Source organism: Grammomys surdaster, unplaced genomic scaffold (assembly GCF_004785775.1).
Source record: "Grammomys surdaster isolate TR1022 unplaced genomic scaffold, NIH_TR_1.0 373, whole genome shotgun sequence".
NCBI classification, from domain to species: domain Eukaryota; kingdom Metazoa; phylum Chordata; class Mammalia; order Rodentia; family Muridae; genus Grammomys; species Grammomys surdaster.
The window spans coordinates 1,824,392-1,850,978 of record NW_021604792.1 but is presented as its reverse complement, the minus strand read 5'-3'; the positions used below and the strand labels follow the sequence as shown (position 1 = coordinate 1,850,978).

Sequence of the window (26,587 nt, the reverse complement as noted above, 5' to 3'; positions counted from 1 at the left end):
ATATGGGTGAGAGGTCACTTATGGGAATATGGGTGAGAGGTCACTTACGGGAATATGGGTGAGAGGTCACTTACAGGAGCAGAAATAACTCCAAGATAGCTGCATCACCAAGCCCACCCCAGCATGGGTGGCAGGTCCCAAAGCTGGGGATCTGGAGCACACTCCCCAGCCAGCAGGCAGATCAACATGTTGGAGAGTGTCCTTACCAGGTGCCTCAGTTGGTCTAAATCTCTTCCAGGCCACTTGGCTGGTTTCTGCTTCTTCTGGGTGCCCTGCTCTCCAGAGTCTTCCCTGCAGCTCAGCTTCTTTCAGTCTCAGAGGACTCTCAGATTTTATTGCTTACTGAGGCAGGGAGCGATGAGCCAATCCAATCACTTTCAACGACTTCCTAAAGCTATTTAGAGTAGTCATCCGTCCTGTTTAAAGAGATTCCTACAGGATGGAACATTTTAAATCTTTGGGGGTAAGGGTGGGGGATTACACACAGCATCTTGTATCTAAAACAAGGCCTTCCTCATTCAAAAGCATAATAAACATCCGGTCAAGTGAGGGTCATTTTGATCAGAGTTCCTATGATCCTACATTTTCCTTGCAACACTTTGACTTTTTTGTTATAATCATAATCACAAGTAACACACAAACGAATTTTGTATTATATATAAAATATAATCTTTGCCTTTTAGTTGTAATGCTTAATTATTTAGATCTGCCATTGTGCTGTGTGTGTGTGTGTGTGTGTGTGTGCATGTGTGTATGTATACCCAGATTTACTATCTTACAAATGTTTTCTTTGAGATGTACCGAATGAATTATTTACTTTCTTCTATTGTTAAAATTTACTGTTGATAACTCAGCTCTGTCCTAAGTAGCTTCAGAGTGATAAACTGCTTAACTCTGTGGAATTACCACACAGATTAGAACATGCATCCCTAATGTTTTAAGTCCACTATGACTTTGTAATTTTTTAATTTCCCAATGAGGAGAAACCCTAAAGCAGTCTGTTTATCTTGTTTGTATCTCCTACACCACAAGAATAATATACATTGACTTCTTTTGTGTTTTGTCTGCTTTTAACAGCTTTGCCTGTCCATCCTTCTTTATCCTGTTTTCAGATACAATGTTGCTTCTCTTATACACAAGCTTCAGGGCTTCGCGTGTTTGTCCAAATGGTGATTCTTCACTCTTAACTCTCCCATCCTTTGAAGCCAAGTTTAAAAATCACGTGTCTAGCTCTTTACCACACTCTCTGCGGAATAGTTGGATTACATGACCTAACCTACTGTCTCTGTGAGACTCTAGTCCTGCAATCACCCTCCAGGCACTCAGTTCCTGAAGTGCCTGCCCCTCATTCTGTCCTCTCAGAGAAGCCCCACTGCAGATGCAAGTGTGGTCATTATCATCCCCAAAACTTTTAATGTTCCTTTATTTGCTAGGTTATTACTCTCAGTTGTTCTGAAAACATTTTAGAAAGTTCTGTAGAGATCCTGAGGTAAAATTCTGTCCTTCTTGTATATCATGCAGATCAGGACTTGCAAGACACCCAAGCATACATACACACAGACACACAAATGCACACACAAACACCCACCTAACACATATATAAAACATACATACACACATAAACACAGACATACCCACACCACATACATATAGGAGCATGCACGTGTGCGCACGCACGCGCACACACACAAACACACACACACACAAGCAGGCTGTACATGTGTGAAGCTGATATCTCCTAATACTGAAGAACCCCTCATTCTCATTACTGCTGGGTAAATTGTCCATTGTCCCATGAGACATGGAATGTCCCTGTAAGACAGATGCTGGCTTCATACACAGGCACCAGGCAGACAGAATTCTTCGGTTCTTGGACGTGATTAGATACTGGTTTATCTGGGGCAGTATTTTTAGGGTGAAGAATACATGATCTTTTGGATGTTTTACTTTTTGAAACAAGGATGGAGAGCATTTATAGAATCTTTTAAGTTAAGTCACTTACCTCAGAGAGCTTGAATGTGGCCAGTGTGAGCTCATCCGAAATAATAATTAGGCTAATCAGCCGTCAGCAAGCCTTTCTCAAGACACAGGATCTCATTACATGGCCTCCATTGGCTTTACGATGCAAAATTGCCTCTGTCTCTGTCTCTGTCTCTCAAGTGTTGACTTTACAGGTTTCTGCCACCATGTTTCCTAACAAGGCACCATTTTCCATGAGAAAACTTTTATCTCTGACATTCACTATGCTGATGAATAAAGACACCCACTACTGATTGATCTGTGAGTACATAGCAGGAGCAAGCACAGGCTTGCTGATTAGAGGAAGCAGAACACTCAGCCTCGGCCTCACCCGTAGGCACTGTCAGAGAGCAGCCTTCCTCGTTTTCCTTCTCATATGGACATTACCAGTCATGGCTTCAAATGTATCCAGTCCTCAGGTGCCCTAGTTTGTGATTGATTCTCAGAAGGGGTTAGACTGTTGTGCTGACCTATCATGGTAAAGCTGGTAGACTCAGCTGTACGCGTTCTTCTGTATCAAAGGATATGTGCCTAAGCACTAAAGAGTAACTTAAGTCCAAGCAAGTTAGGGGGTGTGGCATGCAAGTCACAACTAAAGGCTAGACAATAGTTTTTAAATAGAGGTCACAAAATGTTAATCTGGAAAGAGAGAATGGTAGGAAGCAGGCATCAGGGACACTTTTTTCTCCTCAGTTCTTACCTCGCATCTAGATAACTCATCAATGTTTGCTAAATACTTTAAATGAATAAATGAACGACAATACTGTCGTTATCAACATAGTGACCTATAGGATTGCTGCTGTCCTTCCAAACCTGAAAGACTGACACATTAATTACATTGGAGAGTGTTCGACGGTGACCTTTAAACTTTTTTCTTAATTACTGGCAAGTTGTTTTCTATTCAACTCATGGTTCCGAACTAGGTCATTTGTTCATATACATTTTATGTGCAATCTTCCATATGAATAGGAAATGACATTCTAAAATTTGTAGAAAAAAAAAGTTCAGAAACCCTTGGAGCTGACTGATGGAGAAACTGAAGCACAAAAATAATGTCAGTGGATGGAAGAAGCAAAACACAAAATAACTGAAAACAGTGTAAAACGGTATGAAAATGAGACCACCAGAAAGCAAGCATTTTCAACATAGGACAATAAGCAGGGCCTAGGAGCATGGCTCAGCAGCTAAGAGTGTGCACTGCTCTCTCAGAGGACTCCAGTTCAGTCCCCAGCAGCTACAGCAGGAGCCCACAGCCTTCGGAAAATCCAGCTCCAAGTGATCCAATGCCGTCTGCTGGATTCCATAAGTACCTGCATTCACACGCATGTATCCACACACAGGAGCGCACATGTACACCTAAGTTTAGTAACTGTTAAAGGGAGAATACTCACATATTCAGCTTTCTTGTCCTTAATTTTTCTAACGGTATATCTTATATTCTGACTCAATCAAGAGGTAGCAGGAAATGAATGACAGGTCCTTCTCTCCTCTAAGATCAGGGCTGTGTATTCCTTTACATTGGGGTCCAAGCAGTTTCTGCATCTTTATGCCCTCTACTGACTCACACTCTCAGAAGCTCTCATCCATGTACTTGAGCTTCAGGCCAGGGTGGCGAGTACGGCAGTTATCTGGGAACGAAAGTCTGGGGGAATGGTGGGAGGACTCTCACCTTTGTGTGTCACCACATAGTTCACACTAAAGCTGATTGAATATAAAGTGTGTCTTGATGAATTCAAAGTACTCAGTAGCTGCTGAAATCAGATTTGGCCTTTGTAGACAAAGGCAGGTGTGACGCTTCTGACTTGTGACTATGGCACAATGGTGCAAATATTGAGATATGTCTGTATTCAATAGTAAGTTGTTAATAGGACACTCAGATTGTGTTCTGTAAAATCTTCCACCATGGGTTAATACACAGAAGCATGAGCAGAGGGTTATCATAGGAGAAGACCAGGGAGCTGGCCCTGATTGGGATGGTAAGTGGGTTCAGCACAGGAAGGCTTAATGAACACTGGCATACTTCACTCTGGCATGGGACACATAAGCACAAGCTTCAAGCATACACCTGCAGTGTCCGTTTGGGTCACATTTACACAAGTGGACACATTAAACCACTGCTACGAAATCTTGAGGACAGGTGCTTCCATTTTACTGTGTGTTGTTATGTATCTTGACCGGTTAGCACTGAGGGATAGGAAATCTCCGTAAATGTTAGATATCACATCATGTTTTCGAATTAAAGACTGAGATTAAAATGGGTAAAAAAAAAACACACAGAGAAGGAAAAGGAGGAGAGATTGGTCTTCTGGCGCATGACGTAACGGTGAAATCAAAGACACTAACTGCACACCAACTAGAGGATTGCCGCAGTGCACCCCTGGAGTTCTAAGGAGGAGACTTCCATCTTGTTCCACGATAGGTGGTCGCTAGAGGAACCTAAAATTGTAGCTATTTAGTGGTCCAAACACTGTTTCAGAATAAGGGAGATTTTTTTTAAAGTATCTTTAGGAATCTCATAAGTAAAAGTAATCTGGAATGTGTGTGTATGTGTGTGTGTGTACGAACACATACACACACACACATGCACAAATCCATGTTTAACCCAAGTAATTCATATGTCCAGATATGTTTGAGAAACTACCACAGAAACTAAAAAGTTGAACCTGACATGGATGGCACCATAAACATCTGACTGCCCTTGTCTATATTGGATCGTGTTGGGTGCTGATAGTCTCATAAAGACCTTTGTAGATCCACACATTCTCCATACTTGGAACTTGAGTGTCATTCCGGGGACTGTCTTGTAATGGAGTGATAATGACGTCATAAGTACTAAACAGCAAGATCTGCCTATGGGATAGTGCCATGCACATTTAGCATAGATCTTCCCGTCTGTGTTAAATCTCTCCGAAAGCATCCTCAATGACAAGTGCAGAGGTGTGTCTTCTAAGTGACCCTAAGTCCCAAAAAAGTTGTCACCCAAGATTAATCAGCGCACTTCCCTAAATCTGTTTATGTTTGCGAAATGAAATTTGATTTCGAGATTAAACGAAACACTAGTAAACTTCAAAAGTTACACTAGTATTTTTAACACAAGTCATATTACTTAGACATTTTTTCAGTCTGTATTACTGATTTCTCCCTTTCTTCATGTGAATAAAGAAAGCTGCTTTTGAGATATGGACATTAAATTTTATAAAAATTATAAAATTTATAAAAATCGCTTACTTTTTTATTGTTTTAAGTGACATAAGTAGGTTAGAGGAAATTTCTGGGATCGCGATTCTTTCTCCTCTGTAATAAAACAAGAGACAAGAAGGGATGTGAATTGTTTGTTCTGAGGACTCTTGGGCAGAACAGTCTTTATCTTTGATCCTAGCAAAAGCCTTCCAGAAATACTGTTTTTCACAGTAGCTTTGTCATGTGGCAGCACAGGAAAATTAAAGATAATCCTATTATGCATGCATACTAAAATATGTGCTCAGTTTGGGTTATATATTAAGTTTACAGCTCTTTCAAATACATTGCATCACTATGCATAACTGTAAGATTCTTTTCTTGACAATTGCATACATGTACATAATGCATTTTGATCTTTTCCTGACCCATTACCCTCTTATCCCATTCTCTAGAACGAAAACCTTTCTTGCCCCCTGTAAGTTCTTCTCCTACATTTTAGCCACTGATTTTAATTGGTGGTCCTTATGTGAACAGGGCGATAGATTATGTATCAGAAGTGGGCAGCTAACTCATCAGTGGCTACACTCCTAAAGAAACTGTCAGTCCTGGAACTTTAATTTTTTTTTTTGATCACCTACTGTTTATAGCATTCTAGAGTCAGAGCTCTAGTTTCTTTCTGGAGTAATCTGGATAAGTTAAAATAATGTGAGATATATTAAGTAAGCCTACAATAGAGTGATTATATAGACATGAGCATAAATAATGCATGATATAAAATGAAAAGGCTCTGGAAGAGGAGAAAGAAATTACAGCTTGAATATATTCATAAAATCATTTATTATTGTGTATCCTTGCCTGTGAGCTGTGCTGGTTTCAGTTGGAGGACACTTTGAGGTCAAGAATCACTTGTGTCAGAAGAGTGCCTGCTCCCTGGGGGTAGGAGATGTTAATTGAAACATATTAAAACAGTCTACATAATGGGACAGATACCTTAAGATATCTAAGTTCTATCTACCTGCTTACTCATCTGTCTGTCTGTCTGTCTGTCTGTCTGTCTGTTACTTAGAAAGAGAGTTTGTTGATAAACGAAGCAAGCACTAATGGAAAGCACTATCACACACTACCCATCACTTCTAAAAAGACTGGGGTTGTGTTAAGGCATCCTGGTAAAATCCCTGCCTGGCTTCTGTTGGCTCATCCTCACTCACATCCACAGACTGACACTCCTTTCAGTGTTTATAGTTTTGGACAAGCACGGCATTGGTGCTAATGAGAATTCTTTTGCTTCTTTAAATTTTGTTCTGTTTTGATGGAATTGTGTTGTGAATGAAGCGACAGTCTTTAGAAAGAGTAATGTGAACCTTGCGATTTAAAAAAAATTACAGCAAGTGACTGAAAAGCCTCAACAAATACATGTCCTCTTCATAGTTCAGCTGAGATTCACAGACTCTGCGTGCAGCATCTCACAGTCCGCCATGTGCGCTGGGATCACTCCCAATTCTCAGGACAGCTGCTCATTTCTGGATATCCCTGCAAACAGGGAATGATATCATTTAAGGTTTAGGCAATGTTGTATTTTTTTTAAGCAGAAATCCAATGTCAAAATAAAGCCAAGTAGATAAATCCTGTCTTAATAGCGAACATATGTTTCCTGCTCCCCATTGCTAAACCCAGATGTTAATGGCGTGTTTGTCACCACGCTGCTCTCTTCTTGTTTGGCGCTAGCTGAGCTTACATTGCAGGCAGGATAAATGTCATGTGTGCACCACCAGTAAAACCAAGATGATTCTTCACAGTCTGGTGAAGCACTGATGATATCCTAGAGCCAAATTACAAAGGATTCTTCAGACATTCGGAGTTCTTCAGGGTGTTAGACTTGCATGGAACTCTAACATGAACACAGTGGGCTGAGCTAGGCAAGAAAGTGGACATGCTGACATGTTACTTTATGAAGAATGCAATAAAACACAATTACTGCTCAGCTTTGATTTAGAAGTCTTATGGGAATTCTTCTTTTTTTTCAATTTGTGTATTTTACAGCACTCCACGGCTATTTGAGAGAAATAGATTTAGCTTATTGTTTTAAGTCACTAAATCTTGCAGCTAATGCTAGAAGTTGGCTGGCTAGCTAATAAATGGGAACACTTAATTTGCTTTTGTAAAGAAAGAGAAAAATGGATACTGCTTTTATAGTCCATTCATTCTGGCCTGTGCATGTATTTTAACTCTGTTCAGCCTTTGATAATATGGTATAGGGAAAACACTTAGGTTCTGAATTGATCAGCCTTCTTAAAAAACAAAAGTCAATCATTTTAAATTACATCCCGGTTAATGTAATTGGTAAACGTAATATCAATGAGGATTCTGAGTTTAACAAAACATACTCTGATGGAGATTTTAATTTAATATTGACCCATTGGATTTCATGTTTGGTTTTCATTGTCCTCATTTTTCATTTAAAAGCATAATGGGAATTAAAATTTCCCATTAGTTATATTAGAATCTAGCAAAGTTGTGTGTGTGTGTGTGTGTGTGTATAATTTCACATCACCCAATGACATTTAGCACAACAACTAGGAACTTTAGATAGCCCGAGACAAATCATGCCCATTTTTTATTTGTCCACCAGATACATAGGAAGACTGTCCTACATGTTTGAATGTTCATACATTACTGTTCAAAAGCTGACAAACCAGGATGTGAGCCAGACACTAAGATATCGTTCTTGTCACACGAGTTCAAATTGGCTGAGTATGTTTGGAAAGAGGATATCAGACATGTCACTGGGCTTGAGTGGGAGGCCAAAGCCTCAATCTAAACACATTTTTGAGTTATTATATTTTTGAGTTGTCTTTGAGACTTCCAAAAAATACTAAGCAGAGGTTTAGATACATTAAGGAAGAATATTTGGCTAAAAATATACATATTGGAACTGTCCCCAAATAACTGATTATCAAAACTATACACTGGAAGAAATTAAGTAATCCTAAGTACACTGAGAGATGGAATTTAAAAGAGACATAGTTGGAAAAGCAGACCAGGCAGCCCATCAATTTTAAAGTTTTGGGAGATAAGATCAACTCATCAAAGAAAGCTGAGAGAGACGGGATCAGCTGAACCCTAAAGAACAGAGTGCCAGGAATCCAACAAGGGAGGGGGGTGCAAATGAGGGAATGGCTATCTGCTCAAATTTAGAGAGTCAACAATCAGGAACTAGCATGGGTTTGGTGGCTCACATCAGCAATCTCAGCAGCCAAAAAGCTGATGCAGGAGAAGCATAATCATTAAAGTTCGTTAGGTCTTTTCCAAAAACCCACCTGGTTGAAGTAAAAATGCAAAGAGATTTGAGATATAAAGTAGAAAACAACTCTGAAGCAGACTTTCTTTAAACATAGAGAAAGAATACAGGGAAATATAAGTCACTAATTTTCTTTATGGAATTTATTTATAGCACATGAGCATGCTACTTAAAAAAATAACATTCATTTAAGGAGTGAAATAAAGAAAGACTACTCAGGCAGAGAACAGAGAATGACCTTGAGAAGGACAAGGGATCTGTTGTTCCAATTGTCCACAAATTGAGTTAGTCTGTCTATGTAACAGAAGAAAGGGCAGATGTAACTACCCTGACAGATTGTGTTGTGAGATGGGTTCTATTCCACAAATCAGGAAACCCATGATTGGGAAGAAAGAAACATTGGAATTTGAGGAGCAAAGACTACAAAGAATGAAACAGTCCTATTGTCAAATAGTAACGGGATTAATGGTGTTGGTAGAATTCTCCATAAAATATTATAGACACACTCAGGGGTGGGTAGTGGCGCCACTGAGTCCAGTCATGTGCATGTACAACTTGGTGTTTTGTCAAATGAATAAAAAATGAAAAGAAAGTCACAGGATTCATAAAGAACATGCAAGAGAATTAGCATAAAAATAGACTATGAAATCCAAATTGAACAAAGACAGACATAAAGACATGGAATAGATTTTCATCATTGAAACGTTCCTGCAGTCGAAATACTTCTGATATTTTGCTGTTTTTAAGAAAGCTTATAATGAAGAAAGTGGGGCTATAAATTATACATATATATATATATGTATATATATACATATATATATATATATATACATATGAAGAGTTTTGATCACTGGTCAAAACCAGAGTGACTGACAGATTGCAAGACAAGATAAGATTATTGAAAGTGAAGGAAGCAAGAACAAAGAGCCTAGGATGTTGAAGGATGATTTGCATGAATATTTAAATATGTATTACTATCTGTATGAGTATTTAAATATGTGATAGTACAATAGTACTAGGAAGTAAACAAAAATATATAAGGATAAATGTCTTTTTAAAAATGATGTCCAGTGCACCACAGATCGGAAGTGTAACAGCAGGGGATACAGAACATTGTTCTATAGACATTGTGTTCAAGGCATGACACCTCACAAAAGAATAGCTATTACAAGAGCAAAGAGACACAAGGACACCTACCCCTAATTCAGGACCAGGGCTCTAAAGAGGATGGGAGAGAGAACAGCCATCATTTCTGGACCTTCCAGAGGGGTAGAATGGAATGCCCAGAGGAAAAAATAGATTGAGCTGATGAAGCATTTACCTAACTTCATTCTCCAGGAATTATTTCTGTGCATTCATTTTCCTTCAGTCTACATGCCTTGTCATGATTCCAAACAGAAATGATTGTGATACGTTCTCCTTAAAATTCATGGAAGGTAACACAAGCTTTAGGCTTACCCAAATGACTAGAATGTTCTAGAATCCCTTAAAAGCTTACTCTGGCCATGCCTCCCTCATGTACCCTCTGAATGGAATCTGCTCTTCTATAGGACATGTCACAGCCATGAAAGTGAGCCCTGGCTTACTGACTACACTGCTGATTGCAATAAATGACCAACTCTCTCTGTTTCTAGAATGGAGAAGTTAAATTCAGGGCTCTTGCCTCGGAAAGTATTTCCCAATAAGAAAGTACTGAAGAACAACCTCCTTTTACTTTTTGTTTGATTGTTCGGGGATGCTGTTTTTTAATGCTGGAGATACAAGGCCTTGCTCCTGGTAGGCAAGCACTGGTGAATGGAGTTACATCCCAGCCCACATAACGAAAGAGTACACAAGATAATTTAGGACAAATGATCATTGATTGTTAGTTGAACCCTCAAGTCATTGAAATAACCAAAAATGGACCACATATTTTTCAAGTACCTTGTAGTGTACAAATACAGGTTGACTGAACTTATTATCCAGAGGATAACAAACTTCTCTATTAAGCAGATGTCTTTTCTGTTAGTTTCTGAAATGCCATCACTAGTTAATTATTTCTCTGTGTTTATACTGCCATGTCATTGAACTCTTTCTAATTCTGATTGGGATACTAAACACTAATTCTTCATTGCAGCAAACTAGGTGGTACACAGGCCACCAAGTTCCATTTGGATTTCTAATAAATAACAAATAGTTTTAGTAAACGAATCATGAATGTTTCATGAACAAACTGGGGAGCCATGCTCTGTGTGGAGGCATCACAGGCCCTGAAAACCTGCTACTGTATAGTCACCCAAGTAAATGCAGCCATACCCCTGGAGAGCAACACCAGTCCAGATGGAAACACAGGTGTGAGTTATCAGTCACACTTTTAATATCATGATTATTAGAAGTAAAGAGGAGAGTGTGGTGGGAAGTATTAGAAAAATAGTGCTGGCTAGCTCCTAGCCTGGCTGCCATGTTCTCACTCTAAGTTCCTGCACTAAAGGCAGCACCAGCTGGCCAGTGGCACCAGCCCAGGACCCACAAAACGGTGGCCTAATTGCTGCTTCCTCCGGTCAGCTCCATGGCATCCATGGTTCTAGGCCTGTGCCCTGGGCCAACACTGCCACCCTCATAGTGCTCAGATAAACCCCATACAATAGCCGCCATCCTCGTGGTACTCGGTAGAAATGAGAATCTTAATGGTTAAGATTAACCAGTGGATTTATATATTAGCAAATACACAATCCACAAGATGCCCACACAATTAGAGCTGTTATCCCAATGACCTAACCTTGATATGAATAACTACCTGAGACTGCTAGAGACACGAGGGTGACATCTGCAACCATCTTGCCTCCCCTCCTCCTCTTCTCCTCTCTCTCTCTCTCCTCTTTCTCCCTCTCCTTTCTCTCCCTCAAACTTTTTTGCTCTACCTCTTCTTCTACTGTCCAATCCCTGGCTCTAGCTTTTATTTTACAAATTAAGGTGGGCAGAGGGTTCACAAGAAGTCACCTGTATACTGATTCACTCCTCATCTGCAGCCCCTCTCTGGAAAGAAGAATTAGCATCAAAATACAAGACCAGGGCTATCCACAACAGGAGAGTTTATTTTAGAGGCAAGTTAGGCAAAACCTGCAAGTGACTGACCATGACATGAGTAGAAACTGAAGGGGACCCAGTGTGAGTCCTCCCCTAGGATCACTGTGTCTTGGAAGAGCATCAGTCACGGGTGTTGCATTGTATGGCTTTCTGGTTGATGCTATTTAACACAGATGAAAAAGAAAAGAAGGTGAAGAGATAAAGAATGGATTGGGTTCCAATATGGAGGATAAAAAAAATAGAGGAAGGCAGTTGACAAGGGGTTCAGGACTGTATGCTTCTCTAGAGCTGCTGTAAAAAAGTATCACACCACTGGGGCATGAACAGCAGAAACATGTTGTCTGAACACTCTGTCAGTTGGAGTCTGAAACCGTTATGTTGGCAGCAGTGGTTCCTTTTCATAACCTGACAGAAGAATCTCTGCCAGCATCAGTCAGGGCCTGTTTGTAGTTTCCTCTTTGTAATATCCATGCCATCCCTTTTTATAAGAGTACCAAGAATATCAGATTAGAGGATCCTATCCTAGACACTGTACTTACTTTTCTATTGCTGTGAAGAGACACCATGACCAAGGCAACTTATAAAAGAAAATGTTTGCTGGCACTCATGATCACATGACAGGGAGCATGGCAGCAGGCAAGCAGGCATGATACCGGAGCAATAGCTGAGAGGTCACATCTGATCCACAGCAAGAAGCAGAGAAAGAGCTAACTAGGAATGGAGTGTGCTTTTGAAACCTTAAAGACCACTTCCTGTGCCAAACCTCCTCCAACAAATGCCCCACCTCCTAATCCTTCCCAAGCAGTTCCATCAACTGGGGACCAAGTATCCAAATACATGAGCCATGGGGGCTATGCTTATTCAGTCCATCACAATGTATAACTCACTGTATCCCAAATGACACTATTTCCCAATCAGATCTCTTTCTGTGGCTATGAGATTTACCAGGTCAGTGTGTGGATTTGTGGGAGTGACATTGTTTAGCCTGCAAGATGAAAAGCAGCCATTCCTTCCATTGTAACAAGAAGGAAGGACTGTAATCATGTGTGTCCATAGAATCGATGGCAGTTTTAATTGTGGAGACAAAGTTATAAGCAGAGAGGTCAGACTTGGAAGTAAGAGCTAAAAGATTCCTGATGGAGATTTGAAAGACCACTGAACAGGAAGAAAGAAGGCTGACCTGGGTTGGCCTAGACAGGCACTACCACATTGCATACATGTAGATGATGCACTCAATATTTCAGTGTGTCCTTTCCACCAGCATGGGATGTCTTCAGGGGAGAAGGTGCTTTGACTATGTGGTCCTTTACAACAAAACAAATGCCAGTTTCACTAAGGAAAATCTATTCTCGGATTAACCAGGTGTGCATATATTTGGAGATCAAGCTAAATGGCAATTTATTTGTGATGATCCCTATTTTTATTACTAAAATGTACATGACTAGAATTCATTCCATTAATGTTATTTCTTAATATGCCCCAGTATTCCTTGATGCTGAGGACTTCAGTCCTCAGCCAACATTCACTGAATTGAACCTTGAGTAATGGTTTCCCACAAAGCAAGCAACTGTGTCATTTGGAAAAGCAGTTTTTCTCAGGAAGCTTTATCTAAAGCTTTATATTTTCTAGGACAGGGAGATGTGAGATTTGTGGATAATTATACAATTACAGAACATAAACATTTATGATAACCTCCAGCAACACAGCAACCGTGAATCTCTTGAAGAAATATAATTGATCTCCAACCACATAAAAAGACTAGCTTAATTCATGGCAGAACAGTATTGACAGTACAGTTGCAAATAATTTTTTTATGTTTATGGAATTGACATCAGGTACTCATTAAAAATCATATCATAATAGCAATGTTCTCAGGCAAGAGTGAACAGAATTAATAGAAGTCATCATGATTGTAATTAATATAATTATAAAATATAAGTTACATAAGTAATATAATAATATAATATTTATAATAATATAAGTAATATAAGAAATGAAAAAATTGTATACTACTATATTTTATCTTCTTTTTTTTTCAGAGTGATTGTGTCCTTAGCTTTTTTCTCTCTGAACATATACAACCGACACTTGAAGACTCTCCATTTGTAGACCCAGGCAAGTGAACTCATCACAATTACCTTGTGCAGCGACTGTGTGTGTAACCGTAGGGAAGATCTACTGGTAATGTCTTTGGTTCCAAATGATAATGTCTTTTTAATGCTAAGACCTTACTGTTTTCTCCCTAGCCATTTCTAAAGAGTGTGAGGCCCCTGAGAATACGGTCTTTGAGTTAAGATGAACAAAGTTGTGTTTGTCCCTTTACAATAGTGACAGGATGCCATACTCTTACCTATTGCAGCTAGTTGTGCTTTGAATTTAAATTGCATTTCAAAGACAGAATCTTTGTTTTCTCTGGCATAGGAGTCTAAAAGTCTTACCACTACCTTATAAACCAAATAGTAATAATAATAAAATAATAATAATAATAATAATAATAAAGGAAAAATATTCATGGAGTTTTACTCTTAAGATTTAAACCCATGACACTTTACTCCCTGAACAAAGCCTGGTATCAGTGCCACCATCTGGCTCTCTTCCAAATGTGTCCTGTGCAAGTTCTAATGGAGATTCAGTCATTTCCCCTAGATTTACACAGGCTCCTTTGAAAGTTCTGTGATTTTTCAACCATTTAAAATATATTTGGCAAGGAGTGGCAATCCAACAACATGTTAGTTTTATATCTAAACATTGATTTGTTAGTTTTATTTGTATGTATATTTGTTGGCCAGCATATGTGTATGTCCAGCACATGCATGCAGGTGAACTAAAGTTACAGGTAGCCGCGAGTCACTTGATGTGGGTTCGGGGAACTACATCTGGGTCTTCTGCAAGAACAAAGGAAACTCTTAGTCACTGAGCCGTCTTCCACCCTACACATGCTGGTTTTAATCTCTGTATCTATAAATGCATAATTTTTCATCCATCACCAATCCTTCCAACTCATAATCTTCATTCTATCTACATTAACCTCCTGACTATTGCTGAAGGTTAGACTACCTGCTCGTTAACTCTGGCATCCTGGGTATTTGTCACTTAGGTAGACAGTTTTCTGAATGGTCTGTTATGCCGCGTAAGGATTTATTAAATTGTGTAAATGTACTTGTGCATAGCCAACATCTCTTGCTACGTGAAAAGTCACGTCGAGTCAAGGACTCCCTTCCCCAACCCTCATTGCTCACACTTAGACTTCCTGAGGTAAGATACGAGGCTCTCCAGAGAAAGAGGGGAGAGGAACTGAAAACATAAAAAGAAAAAAAACAATCAATTTTAATTACCTGAGGAGATGTTACAATCGCCAATAGCACAAATTTTAATAATGACCCATAAAAATAAAATATTGAGTAGTTCAGCTCTAGAGATGCTGTCAGAAGAGAGCTGTGTAGGCCTCTCCTCTGTCACTGAAGCCCCTCAAGAAAAATTGCATCTTAATGTTTCAAGAAATTAAACCTCAGATAACTGCCAACTTTGATTTTATTCATAGTATTATTCCTGAAAGGTATTTTGAAATACACATGCACCCAAAATTACCACGATTATTATAAAAACTAAAGCAGCGCTTTGAGGAAGTTTCCAATTTTAAATTTTCTTAACGTCGTCAATACTCAAGAATTATTCCAACAGTTATGAGTAACCATAGATTTGATTCATGCCACGTCAGAAGCTATAGGCTGCCTACTAAAAACAGTCTATTGGCTTAAAACAATTGGACTCGTTTTCCAAGCAGGGTATTCAAGTCACTGTAATAAGCAAGGATTCACAGGAAGCTGTGCCTTATTTTGTTCTTCAAATCATGTCATCATTCTTGATTCTTAATCTTTAGTCACAGAATGGCTGCTGACTATTAGCAAGAAGCCTGTTTACTTAAGCATTATGCTTATCCATGAGTTGAAAATCTTAGCTTATGTTGTTAAATGATTAGAGGGCAAAGTTATTCAAATGTGATAGTGATTTGCATAGAAACAACCTTAAGTGGAAATCCCAGACTTGGCAACTTCTACCGGAGTGTTCATTTTGAATACCTATGTCTTTAGATGTGTGTGCCTCAAAAATCACATAGGAATGCCGGATGTGTTGGATATTCCCTTATCAACTTGACACACATCTGAAAGGGAGCCTCAACTGAGGAAATCTTCCCACCAGGTTGCTCTGTGGGGCTGTCTGGAGAACATTTTCTTACTGATGTAAGAAGGCCCAGTCCATGTGTGCATTACCATTCCTTGACAGGTGGGCCTGAACTATATAAGAACATTAGCTGATCAAGCTACAAGGATCAGACCAGTAGTCAACATTCCTCCACGGCCCTTGCTTCATTTCATGTATTGAATTTCCGCCGTGACTTCGTTTGATGATAGACTTTAACCTGCAAGCCATATAAACCCTTTGTTCCCCGAGCTGCTTTGTTTGTGGCATTTATCCACAGCAACAGAAGACAAACTGGAACATGTCACCTTAAATCTGGGAGGTACTATCAGTCCTTGGGTTTCAGTGTCCCATGAAACATGATTTTATGTGACAACTTAAGACTTTACCTTTTGTCGTGTGCTAGTCTACCCTATTAAAATATTCCTTGGCTCCTTGGGGTCCTTCAAGTCACTAATTTCACTTGGTGACTTTATGCCGGCTCCTTGCCAGCAGGTCCAGATGAGAGGGGGGCGGTTTCAGTCCCACGGGGTCTCTCCGGGGCTGAGAAGGAGGGTGAGTGTCAACGGCCCAAAAGAAACACACCAGGCCAGGAGTCTTGTCGAAGCAGGAACTCAACTTGAATGTATCAGCCTCTCGCTTATATAAACTCAGCGCACAGAGAGGAGGAGTTTTGGTGGGGTGAGATGACGTAGGGAGAGGGGAAGGGTGACAGAGGGTATGGGACAGAGGCAGGTCCAAACGGGTAGTATTGAGAATCCCTGGTGTGAAAGTGACTGAGACAGGTCTCAAAACTCAAGACAGGCTTAGGCTCTCCACAAGGCTGCAGAAACTCGAGCTAGGCTCGAGTTTGTCCACAAGGACCAAACCAGGGCCGAAATGGGGCCCAACAACTTTAGAGTATGTGTTTATTACAGACAAGACTTCTTTGATTGGATAAACTGTGTGTATATTGTGTACCTTGGCATTCCAAGATGAACCACCAGTCTGGCTTCCCATACAAATGCTTCTCAAATAATTACTAAATTATTATTGACTGTGACAACCACAAATACATGGTGATAATCTCTATAAAGGTAGATCATTATTTTTATAAAGTGTAAAAGACAGAAGTTCAGAATCATATTGTCTTCTCACAGTCCTGACACAATGGAAAAAGTCCTGTTACAGGAGACCTCCCAAACATTAGAATTTTTTAAGGAATCACTCGGGAAAATATCTTCTACAAATTATTATATTCAATGATATTGACTTCATAAGATGATCTAAAAACCTTACATGAATTTTAATTCTCCCCATATTGACTTTCTGGTGACATAGGTTTCTGTATGCTATAATCATTAATATAGCTTGTATGGTTTTATATTTCTATAATTCAGTGTCATAGTCAACATGAGAGAAATGGCTTATTTCGGCTCATGATTTCAGAGATTTCAGTCTATGTACTTTTGCTCATGTTGTTTGGGGGTCTCTGGTAAGACTGTGGTTAGAGTACATACATGACGAAGCAAAGCTACTCATGTGACAGAACAGGACAGAGATAGACAGAAAGGAAGTGGGGTCTAGTGTCCTTCTCGAGGGAAAGCCCTAGGAACAGAGCTTTCTCCCAGAACTTTCACCGACTTCAGGCTCCACCTCCTCCCACACTGCCATAGGCCACGCCTTCAAAACACAGAGCTCTGAGAAGCACGTTAATACATAGCACCTTCCGTGTGAAATCATACTGTCACACAAACAATTCATCCGTATCCAGCCACACAGCTCTCACATGTGAGAGATGGATATGAGATGCAGTGTAGATAAATAAAATAGGTAATGAAGTACAACCTCGGATAATAGTTACCGGTTTCAAGAGGATGATGTAATCATCACTTTTAGAGGATATTTGTAACTACAAACCACTGCAAACACAAGCTTTGAGTCATTACCTCAAGTCAATTCCTCCTCTTTATGATGTGCATTTGAAAGAGAACTTGAAGTCATGTGCTCCACAAGTCAGGCACTCACTAGTTAATGGTCTAGGTATCAATTTGGTAAAAAAAAAGAAAAGAAAAAAGAAAGAAAAGAAAGAAGAAAAAACAGATCTAAAATATAGAGGTTGAATTGTAGAACATAGGTTTGAAATTAAAGTTTTAATGATATGTCATTTGATGGGGAAATTTTGAACTGCCATGTCTGGAGCGTGGCAAGATAAATGTATATAAGGATACATTACATATTTTAAAGTAGAAAACACCTGAACATACTGTTACTAAGTGTATGTAGGCAGGTGCTAGGGAAACATTGGGGAAATTTCTAACAGTGAACAAAACTGAGTGGCCAATAAAAATGCAATGAGAGATGCACCTTTGCCTTTGATTCTATTAAGAAACAAATATTATCAAAAGAAATAAAAAATATAACACTATTAAGCTAGGGTAAATTGTGAAACAAAACCAACGTTCTTAAGTATCACAAGCATACAAGGTGAAAACAGCTTGCTTCGTGAGATCTTCCTTTTAAAACTTACAAAAGCAACGAGATAGGGGTAAAACAAAGCGTAAATAGCTTTATGTGAGTTTAACTCATCTGTAGAGTAAAAATACAAGAGATGAAAATGCAAACCACAGCTATATTCACTGTAAAACACACACACACACACACAAACACACACCTAAAACAAGGTTGAAATTTTAAATATTGCCATAGGTATGTTAGGCAATACAAAGAAAATGGAACTAGAAGTCAAAACGTTGGTGAGGGAAAGGAGAATTAAGTCCTAAAGCTTAGGACTTAATTCAATTACAATAAAATAAATACTGGAACCTTCACCTAGACTGCGAAATTATGAATAAAGATATGAGATGTTATGAATCTTCATTACATGTAATTGCAACACATACGAAGCAGAGATCGCGAGACACACGAGAGAAATGCACAGACGCACACCAATTAAAGAGGATTCTGGCACACAATTTCCCATCTGTGACAACTCAGGTGACACTCTAAGAGTGTGTTCATAGGAAACTGCAGTGAAATGAATAAGGGAAATGGCTGGATCTCTGTCACTTTCTTCATTCTGAAAACAGAGACAAGATTTTCTTTTTTTGTCCCTATTAGACAACAAAAACATTTAACGAGTTCCGGAAAGCAGACACACTGCTGACAGTATCATTTGACCATAATATAGTAAAGGCTGATGAAAGAGCCAGAAGAGAATTATGTTTGGAAATTTAAAAATGAAATATATTTTATTAACATTTGGGTCAAAAGAAATGGCAGCCCAAGATTTCCAAAGCTTCAGCAGAGCAGTATCCATCGTCCCAACAACATGTAGATGTCACATCAGCAATGCTGGTCTGATGGACAGCCCAGCTGACCAGAAACTACAGAATCATAATTTGCAACATAACACAAACAGCCCCAGCAGAGACTTGACAGCCTCTCAAATATTTAAAATCAGACATTACACCACTGCTTAAACAGTAAAAGATGGAGACAAAAGGAAAATTATGCATATTTATTTTCTCAAACAAACTGTTCATACCAGAGTTTCAAGAAGTATAAGGGCCAAAAATAAGAAATCAAAGTTAAATATCACTTGTGGTAATCCATCAGCACTCGAAAGGATTATAATCTATCATGTCCAAAATAATAATAATAATAACCCTTACATAACCATCTCTGTGGACCTAAAGGACATTTGGCAAAATTAAATTTTCTTTTAAAACACTCAAAAAGTAAAAATAAATAGCCTTTGCATGAGAAACTCTAACAACAGATATGAGAGAAAAACATTCCCACTAAATTAAACAACTCCCCACACCCAAGGTCATCACTGTGACTGAGCTGTAGAGCAAGTGGGTGACAAGACAGGGCTGTCTCCTTCACCTCTCTCCCCTTTCCCCAAGATGTGTCTCCTCAGTAAGGATTTCCATAGCCACCCTTCGAAATCGCAACCTGTCCAGATTTTGGAAGCAAGCGTCGGTGCTTTTATCTCCCCGTGTTAGTTACATTTGCCACAATATAAACTTTATTTACTGTGCCTTTTCATGACCGTCTCTCACACGCTGGGACTCCTAATACTTAGTACAGTGGCTTTTTCAGAACAAGGCGAAAAACACTTGTTAAATTAAAAAAATGACATTGAAAAGGCCATTAGAAGCATAAATGTTGTCCATAAGTCAAAAAACAACATTATTTGTAAGTCCTATCACTGTAGATCTAGGAAAACAAATACCAACTAAAAACATATCACAGATAGAATTCAGTGAAGACAGCAACTACAAATTGATGAGTACTCGTGTCTATCAGATTATAGATATTCTTGAGATATATTTATATGTCAGATATAATGACTATTAACAATACTTAAGAGTCAAATTAATCCTATCAGTAGCGTTCACACAGAAAAGTTTAGAATGGACTTCAGAGGAAACAGGCAAGACAGAAGCAAAGCCACAAAGTGGAACTGAGGAATGTAAAGAGCAAATAGAAATGCACACTGTGCTTCTGGAGAGGCAAATTCAACCTCTTGAAGATGAATCCTAAGAAACAGTAACTAATCCATTTTTGACGGAATAGTCTTATTTTACAGTTCACAGACAGAAAAGTCAGAAAAAATTATAAAAATTTAAATCCATAAAAAAATTAAAGCATTATAAAATTATAGATATATAATTATAGATATATAATTAAAATTATATATCTATATCTAGCAGATCCATGAAGGAGTCAATACAAAGGTTACCATAGATTGTCCATGAATAAAGCCAAATACACTTAGAAATCTAGTGTGTGACCAGAGCTGAGAGGAGGATCTCAGTAAATGGCTTACAATAGCACACCTTTCGCTGTACAGGATAAATAACAAACAGCGGAAGAGAAGGTAAATGCAAATAATGAAGTCAGAGATGACTGAGAACACCCTGAGCATCTTTTTATAAATCCTAAAATGTGCTGCAAACGGAGTGGGTAAAATTCAGAGCAGTTAACAACAGTGCATGGGAATAAACTCTTCAGCAAGGCCAAGATAAAATGCAAGGATGAAGTATTGCCCATTCATCCCAAAGATTTTGTTCAGTTAGCATGTAATCATCCTCCAGAAATTGATGAGAAAATTAAGACTATGAAAGATAAGTACACAAAATACAAGTAGCTCTTGATCGATGAGAAGACGCTCAGCCTTATTCTTAAGAGAATTACCAATTAAATAACATGAATGCTCCCTCTCCCTCTCCTCCCTCTCCCTTTCTTTCTCCCTCTCCCTCTCCCTCTCTCCCTTTCCCTATCCCTTTCCTTCTCTCTCTCTCCCCCTCCCTTCCTCCCTCCCTTCCTCCTTCACCCTCCCCCCTCTCTCTCATCAGATTGGCAAAAAAATCAACAATTTAATTAGCATCTAGTTGCAAATCAGCAGGCTTCTCATACACTGCTGGTGATAATACAAATTGGTACAAGCACCGTGGAATTATTTGGCAATACTTATCAAAATCATGCAAGAAAATAACACTATGACCTGCAAATTCTGCTATTGAGTTTTCATGCTGATATTCACAAACTGGCACAGTGGCAAGCCTTCAAGGCTGTCCCCTGAAAACTGGTTAACAAATGGCTATACAACATTGGGAGCCTACCTGCCCATCATGTGGAACTAGTTAGATAAATCCCAATACCTACATATAATGGAAGCTGTACTTTAAAAACTAAAGGATAATTTTTGCACTATTGATGTAAATATATCTACAAATACTTTGTCCAGAATAGTAATATGCCACTGCCTTTGTCAGTGATGGCAAAGAAGGGTGACATATTCATCTTCACTTTTATGGAGCAATTTGAAAAGGATGTGTATCTCTCTAGGAAGATTCAGAGACAACTAGTAGAATAGGTTAGGATAGAACAGAAGTAGATGAATTTCAGATATAAGAAAAATTTTTACTTCATACTTTAATAACCATTTGTCACCTTTAATCACAAAATATATTGTCTTCTGAAAAAAAAACTACAAAGTGATACTTTTATGAAAACAGAAAGTAGTGTATTTGCTAGTGAAAGGGCTCAGGACAGCAGCACTTGGGCTCAATAGCACCAACCTGTCCTGAGGTTGTCACAGGGAACCCAGCAAACATTGCCAATCCCCAGAGTTACCAGGAAATTCCAGTATATCTTTCTCCATATCAAGCTTCTCTCAAGTTTTCCTCCCCTAGCTCCCCATTTAAATGTCTTCATTTATATTGTGACTCTCATTTTTCCATTTATGGCATGATAGTTATAAATATGGCCCTAGAGATCACTTAATCCTGCACCGTGTTTTCTGTCAAATTTATTTCTAAGTAGTATTTTAGTTTATTCTTTGACATTTTCATATATGCATCCAGTGTGTCTAAATCATATCTACCATCCACTTCCCCCTTTACCTCTTCCCAGTTCCATGTCCTTATCTTGTGTAAACGTTGTGTCAATGAGTAGTCCTCTTGTGCGTATGGGTGTAGAACCATCACTGAGGACATGAACAAATAACCAGTAGCCACACCTGAAGGGATTGTCTTTCGCCAGTTGACAATAGTTGCTCAGTTAGGGGTGGGGTCTCTGGAGTCTCTTCCAACCATGCTGGAATTTTAACTGGATCCATGTAGGAAAGATCTTATTCTGGCCAACTCAACTGCAGTGAGGGCCTGTGATACATCATTTTGGGTCTGTATGGGCTTGGAGGGAGTGCCTCAGTTCTATTCCTATGTAAACAGGAGAAGCGGACCTTGTAGGTTTGCTGTTAAAGGTTTAGTGAAATGCCTCCCACATGCCGGCACATTCTCTTCTTCTTCTTCTTTTTTTTTTTTTTTTTTCGAGACAGGGTTTCTCTGTGTAGCCCTGGCTGTCCTGGAACTCACTCTGTAGACCAGGCTGGCCTCGAACTCAGAAATCCGCCTGCCTCTGCCTCCCAAGTGCTGGGATTAAAGGCATGCGCCACCACCGCCCGGCTTAAAATGTGTAGCCCAGGCTGGCCTCAAACTCGTGATCCTCCTGCCTCTGCCTCCTTCAGTAAATCCTACCAGTGTGTGCCACCACTACCGACACATTCTCTTCTTCTTAAGTTTCTCTGATACTAACCAATTGGCTGTTAAGAATTCCTAGTTACTCAGATTTTTCTGGGGTTCTGAACTCCCAAACGCCATGATGGAATATCTGGTTAACAGTCTGTCAGTAGAGTTCTATTCAGAGGTCATCCTCATTGTCAGGGTACACCACACCTGTGATTTTACTCTTCACTCTGCTGTGAACATATGAAATTCCCTACCTTCACTTAAAACTTCTCCCATTAAATACGTTGGTTTTCTATTTAATAGTTCCTTCCCCTCTTAATTTAAATATAATATTCATTGTGCGTTAAAAAGTCATCAGTATTTAGCACCTTCATACCTAGCACTCACCAATTTATTTTATTATGGAATTTAATTTGCTTCAGTGAGAGTCAACTTGCAGTGTCTCTCAATCACTATAATGGGGACGTTTAAGTGATTTTTAATGTATTTATATAACAGATGTCGCCTTGGTTCAAAGAAGCCCTCTTTTAACTATCAAGTAATCTATATCATTAACTATGAACTCAATTTAATTGATAATAAAACTAGTATCACGTATATGTGAGGAATAACCCGCTCTAAACCGTGAAAAAGGCACACAGAAAGGACACACCCTGCTGGTGCCGCCTTAATGTACTGGAACAAATCAGAGAGTTCTGAATAATGATCAGAAAATAAAGCAGACAATGCATCCCACAGTGAATACTGACTTTTTTTTTTCAATAACTCTTTTTTTAAGTTCTTCAGCATCTGTACATTGAGAGACTAGCAAGGGAGTCATTATACCTACAATAAACTATGTTTAATCCTTGGGCAAAAAAAGCAGAAAATTTGAGTTAAAACAAAACCTGAAGTCTTTATTTTATTGACATAATGATGTGGCTCAAGGTAAAACTGACATTACTCTGTTATTGAATAAATGCCTAGTATGTGTACATAAAGCAAATAGCAGATTATGTCCTTCGGAGACGTCGATGAAGTAGATCCTGAGATAGGGCTCGATCGACTAGACAGTGTGCAGAGTAACTGCAGTATAAGTATATACTGACATGGGCTGTGCTGGGAATATTCAAGAAAAACTGACCCAGGAAGACTTTACTTTTGTTTGTGCTTTGGAAAAAGCTAATAGTTCGACAGTTGAAAAATGGTGGTCAACTCATTTTAAGGGAAGCAAATAAAATGAAAACTGTCTAAAGGACAAGGCAAAGAATGTTTGAAGGACTAAGTATCCTAGTTACAATAAAAATAATAGTGGAGAATAAAATAAATGAATAAACAATATGAAGCGATTTTCTGACTTCTATGATTGGTGTCCACACATCTCATGTCCACTGAGATAGGAAAGGCCCTAGCACGAAGCATGGCGCCCCTGGTTCGATCCCTGGAACCCCGATGGAGGAAGGAGACAATCACTTCCCACAAGTGTCCTCTGACCTCCACCCAGGTGAGGTGGCACACACCAACCCATCAATAAAATAAATAAAAATGAACATTTAAAGTATAAAAGGGTACTTTTATCCAAAGAGTTTTATCTCAAAGCAAGAGTTTTATAAACATTGCTGTAGAAATCAGGAATCACTAGCAGATTCGAAGTCCAAGGGAGGGTTAGAGAATGAGCCAACAGACCAGGATAAATATTCGGATCTACATCAGTTTCTGTGAGATAGGAAAAACAGATGCAAGTGCAAACACAGAGCGACTCCTAGCAACTCCAAGTGTCTGTTCCATCCTTACCACACAACAGCCTCCTGAACTTTATCCCTACTCGCCCCAGCTGTCCAAAAGTAAGTCACCTGTCACAGAAAATTGATTGGCTGAGTCTTCACGACAGTCTGAAGTAGCAGACCTGAGGCACAAACCCAGTTTGTTGACTTCTAAAGGACTCTACTGACCTGGAGGGATGTCCCAGAAGTTATGAACACTTCCTGTCCTTCCAAAGGACCTGAGTTGGTTCCCATCATCTCTGTCTGTGGCTCACAACAGCCTATAACTTCAGGTCCAGGATATTTAATACCCTCTTCTGATTTCTATGGTCACCTGTGCGTGCGCCAACACACACACACACACAATTAAAAACTAAAATATATCTTAAAGACCATTCTCAGTCTCTCTAACCTCCACTATTTTAAGCTAATTTTAATAGTTAATGAGAAAGTGACAACTAAAAGTTAAATAGAGGATTTAACCTTAAATATCAGTTTAGATAATGGTGGCAATCAAAACTGAGTATAAACTATCAAGAAAAGAGTTAGATCAAGCAGGCAAGACACAAATCCTACCTCCAACTAAGTAGCCCCGCATCCTGAACTGTGAACTCATTTCAACATCGTCTGAAGAATGTTCCTTTCGTCTTCTTCTGCTGGTCCAGTTTAATCTTTAAAACAGTCATGGGTTCTATGCTGGGCTCATACTGACTTAAGTAACATCACTGTTTTTCTCAGGTGAGAATTCTCCAGACAAGAACCCCAAGGTGCAGTTACTGATGACGTATGAGGACTCGAAGCTCACCATCCTTGTGAAACACTTGAAAAATATCGTAAGTTCCTTCCAGGTCAAAAGGGACATGGAGCCTTCCATGGAGCAGTCATCTGCCTCCTTTGGGCCATGAGTATCAACTTAGCACAAGCAGAGGGTCTAATAACCAGGAGTAGACACACACCAGGCAGACAACTTCAGCGGTTTTGTCTTGGTGTGAACATGACCTTTAAGGTCATGACAGAGAAGTCACTGAATGAACACAGGATCATATTAAAAGTGAAATTCCAGGAACACCTGTGAACAGTCTCTGAGATAGCAGGAATAGCTGGGGGAGAGACATAAACTGGTTTCCAAGAATGTCCATGGCTCCTGCGGCTGAGCTAAGTTAGGACCCACTGTCTTGCTATGCAGGCTCCTCTGCTGCCTCCAAGGAGCTTAAAGAGAGATCTGGGCTCTCTAAAGTTTCTGTCGTGAGAGATTTTTAAATCAAAGAATCGGAGGCTTTCAATATGGCTTTTCTTAATCAGCCACCATGTTCTCAACTAGCCTAGGCCTGTGGCAGCAGTGGCAACATACCGCAGCTGCTCAGTTTATGCTGTCCGCTCAGGCAACCAGAGACACCAGCATGGGAAATGGCTCTGCCAATCCCCCAAGCCGTCTCCACATGGTTGGGCTGAACACTGACCATCTCGCCATCCACACAGTACCGCTATGAATGAAACTCTAATGCTTAAAGATTAATCAAAGGCTTTATATATTTGGTAATGCTCATACAATTAGAGGTGTTTCCCAATTAGCTAACCTAAATATAAGTTGTTATCCGGGACTGCTCTCCATACCTGCGTGGCTCTTTATCCTCCTACCTCTCTGCTCCCTCTCACCTACTCCTTTTCTTCCTCTTACTCCTCCTCTTCCTCTCCTTACTCCTCCCACCTTAGCTCCTCGCAACTTGTAAGGAAAATTTCCCGCTACAAGTTTCCACCCAAAAGTCCCGCCATACCTTTGTCTTTACTCTTATGCCATGTTCTTCATCACCACCCTCTGATGCCATTGTTTAGATGTATTTCTTTCCCCTCAAAAGTTGGGACTTTGTTGTTCTAGGAGTTTGTTAGACTCACTTGAAACAGCTTTTCATACTTTTCATTTTGCCAACATTTCATCTTTATTTCCTTAAATGGTTACTAGCATCTATTTTTTTCTATTCAATGATGTTGTATTATCCTGATTATTCCTCCCCTCTCCCTCTCCCTCTCCCTCTCCCTCCCTCTCCCTCTCCCTCTCCCTCTCC

The 26,587-nt window shown here is 39.4% G+C and overlaps 1 protein-coding gene across 2 annotated transcripts in view; it reads left to right on the top strand.

Annotated features, from left to right (window-relative positions):
- Pik3c2g (phosphatidylinositol-4-phosphate 3-kinase catalytic subunit type 2 gamma) overlaps positions 1–26,587 on the top strand; it is a 337,943-nt gene that overhangs the window by 280,114 nt on the left and 31,242 nt on the right. For both annotated transcript variants that reach the window (XM_028780980.1, XM_028780979.1), the window contains exons 31-32: positions 13,603–13,678; positions 25,263–25,357. In XM_028780980.1, the coding sequence (XP_028636813.1) occupies positions 13,603–13,678; positions 25,263–25,357 (171 nt within the window). The remainder of the gene's footprint in view (positions 1–13,602; positions 13,679–25,262; positions 25,358–26,587) is intronic.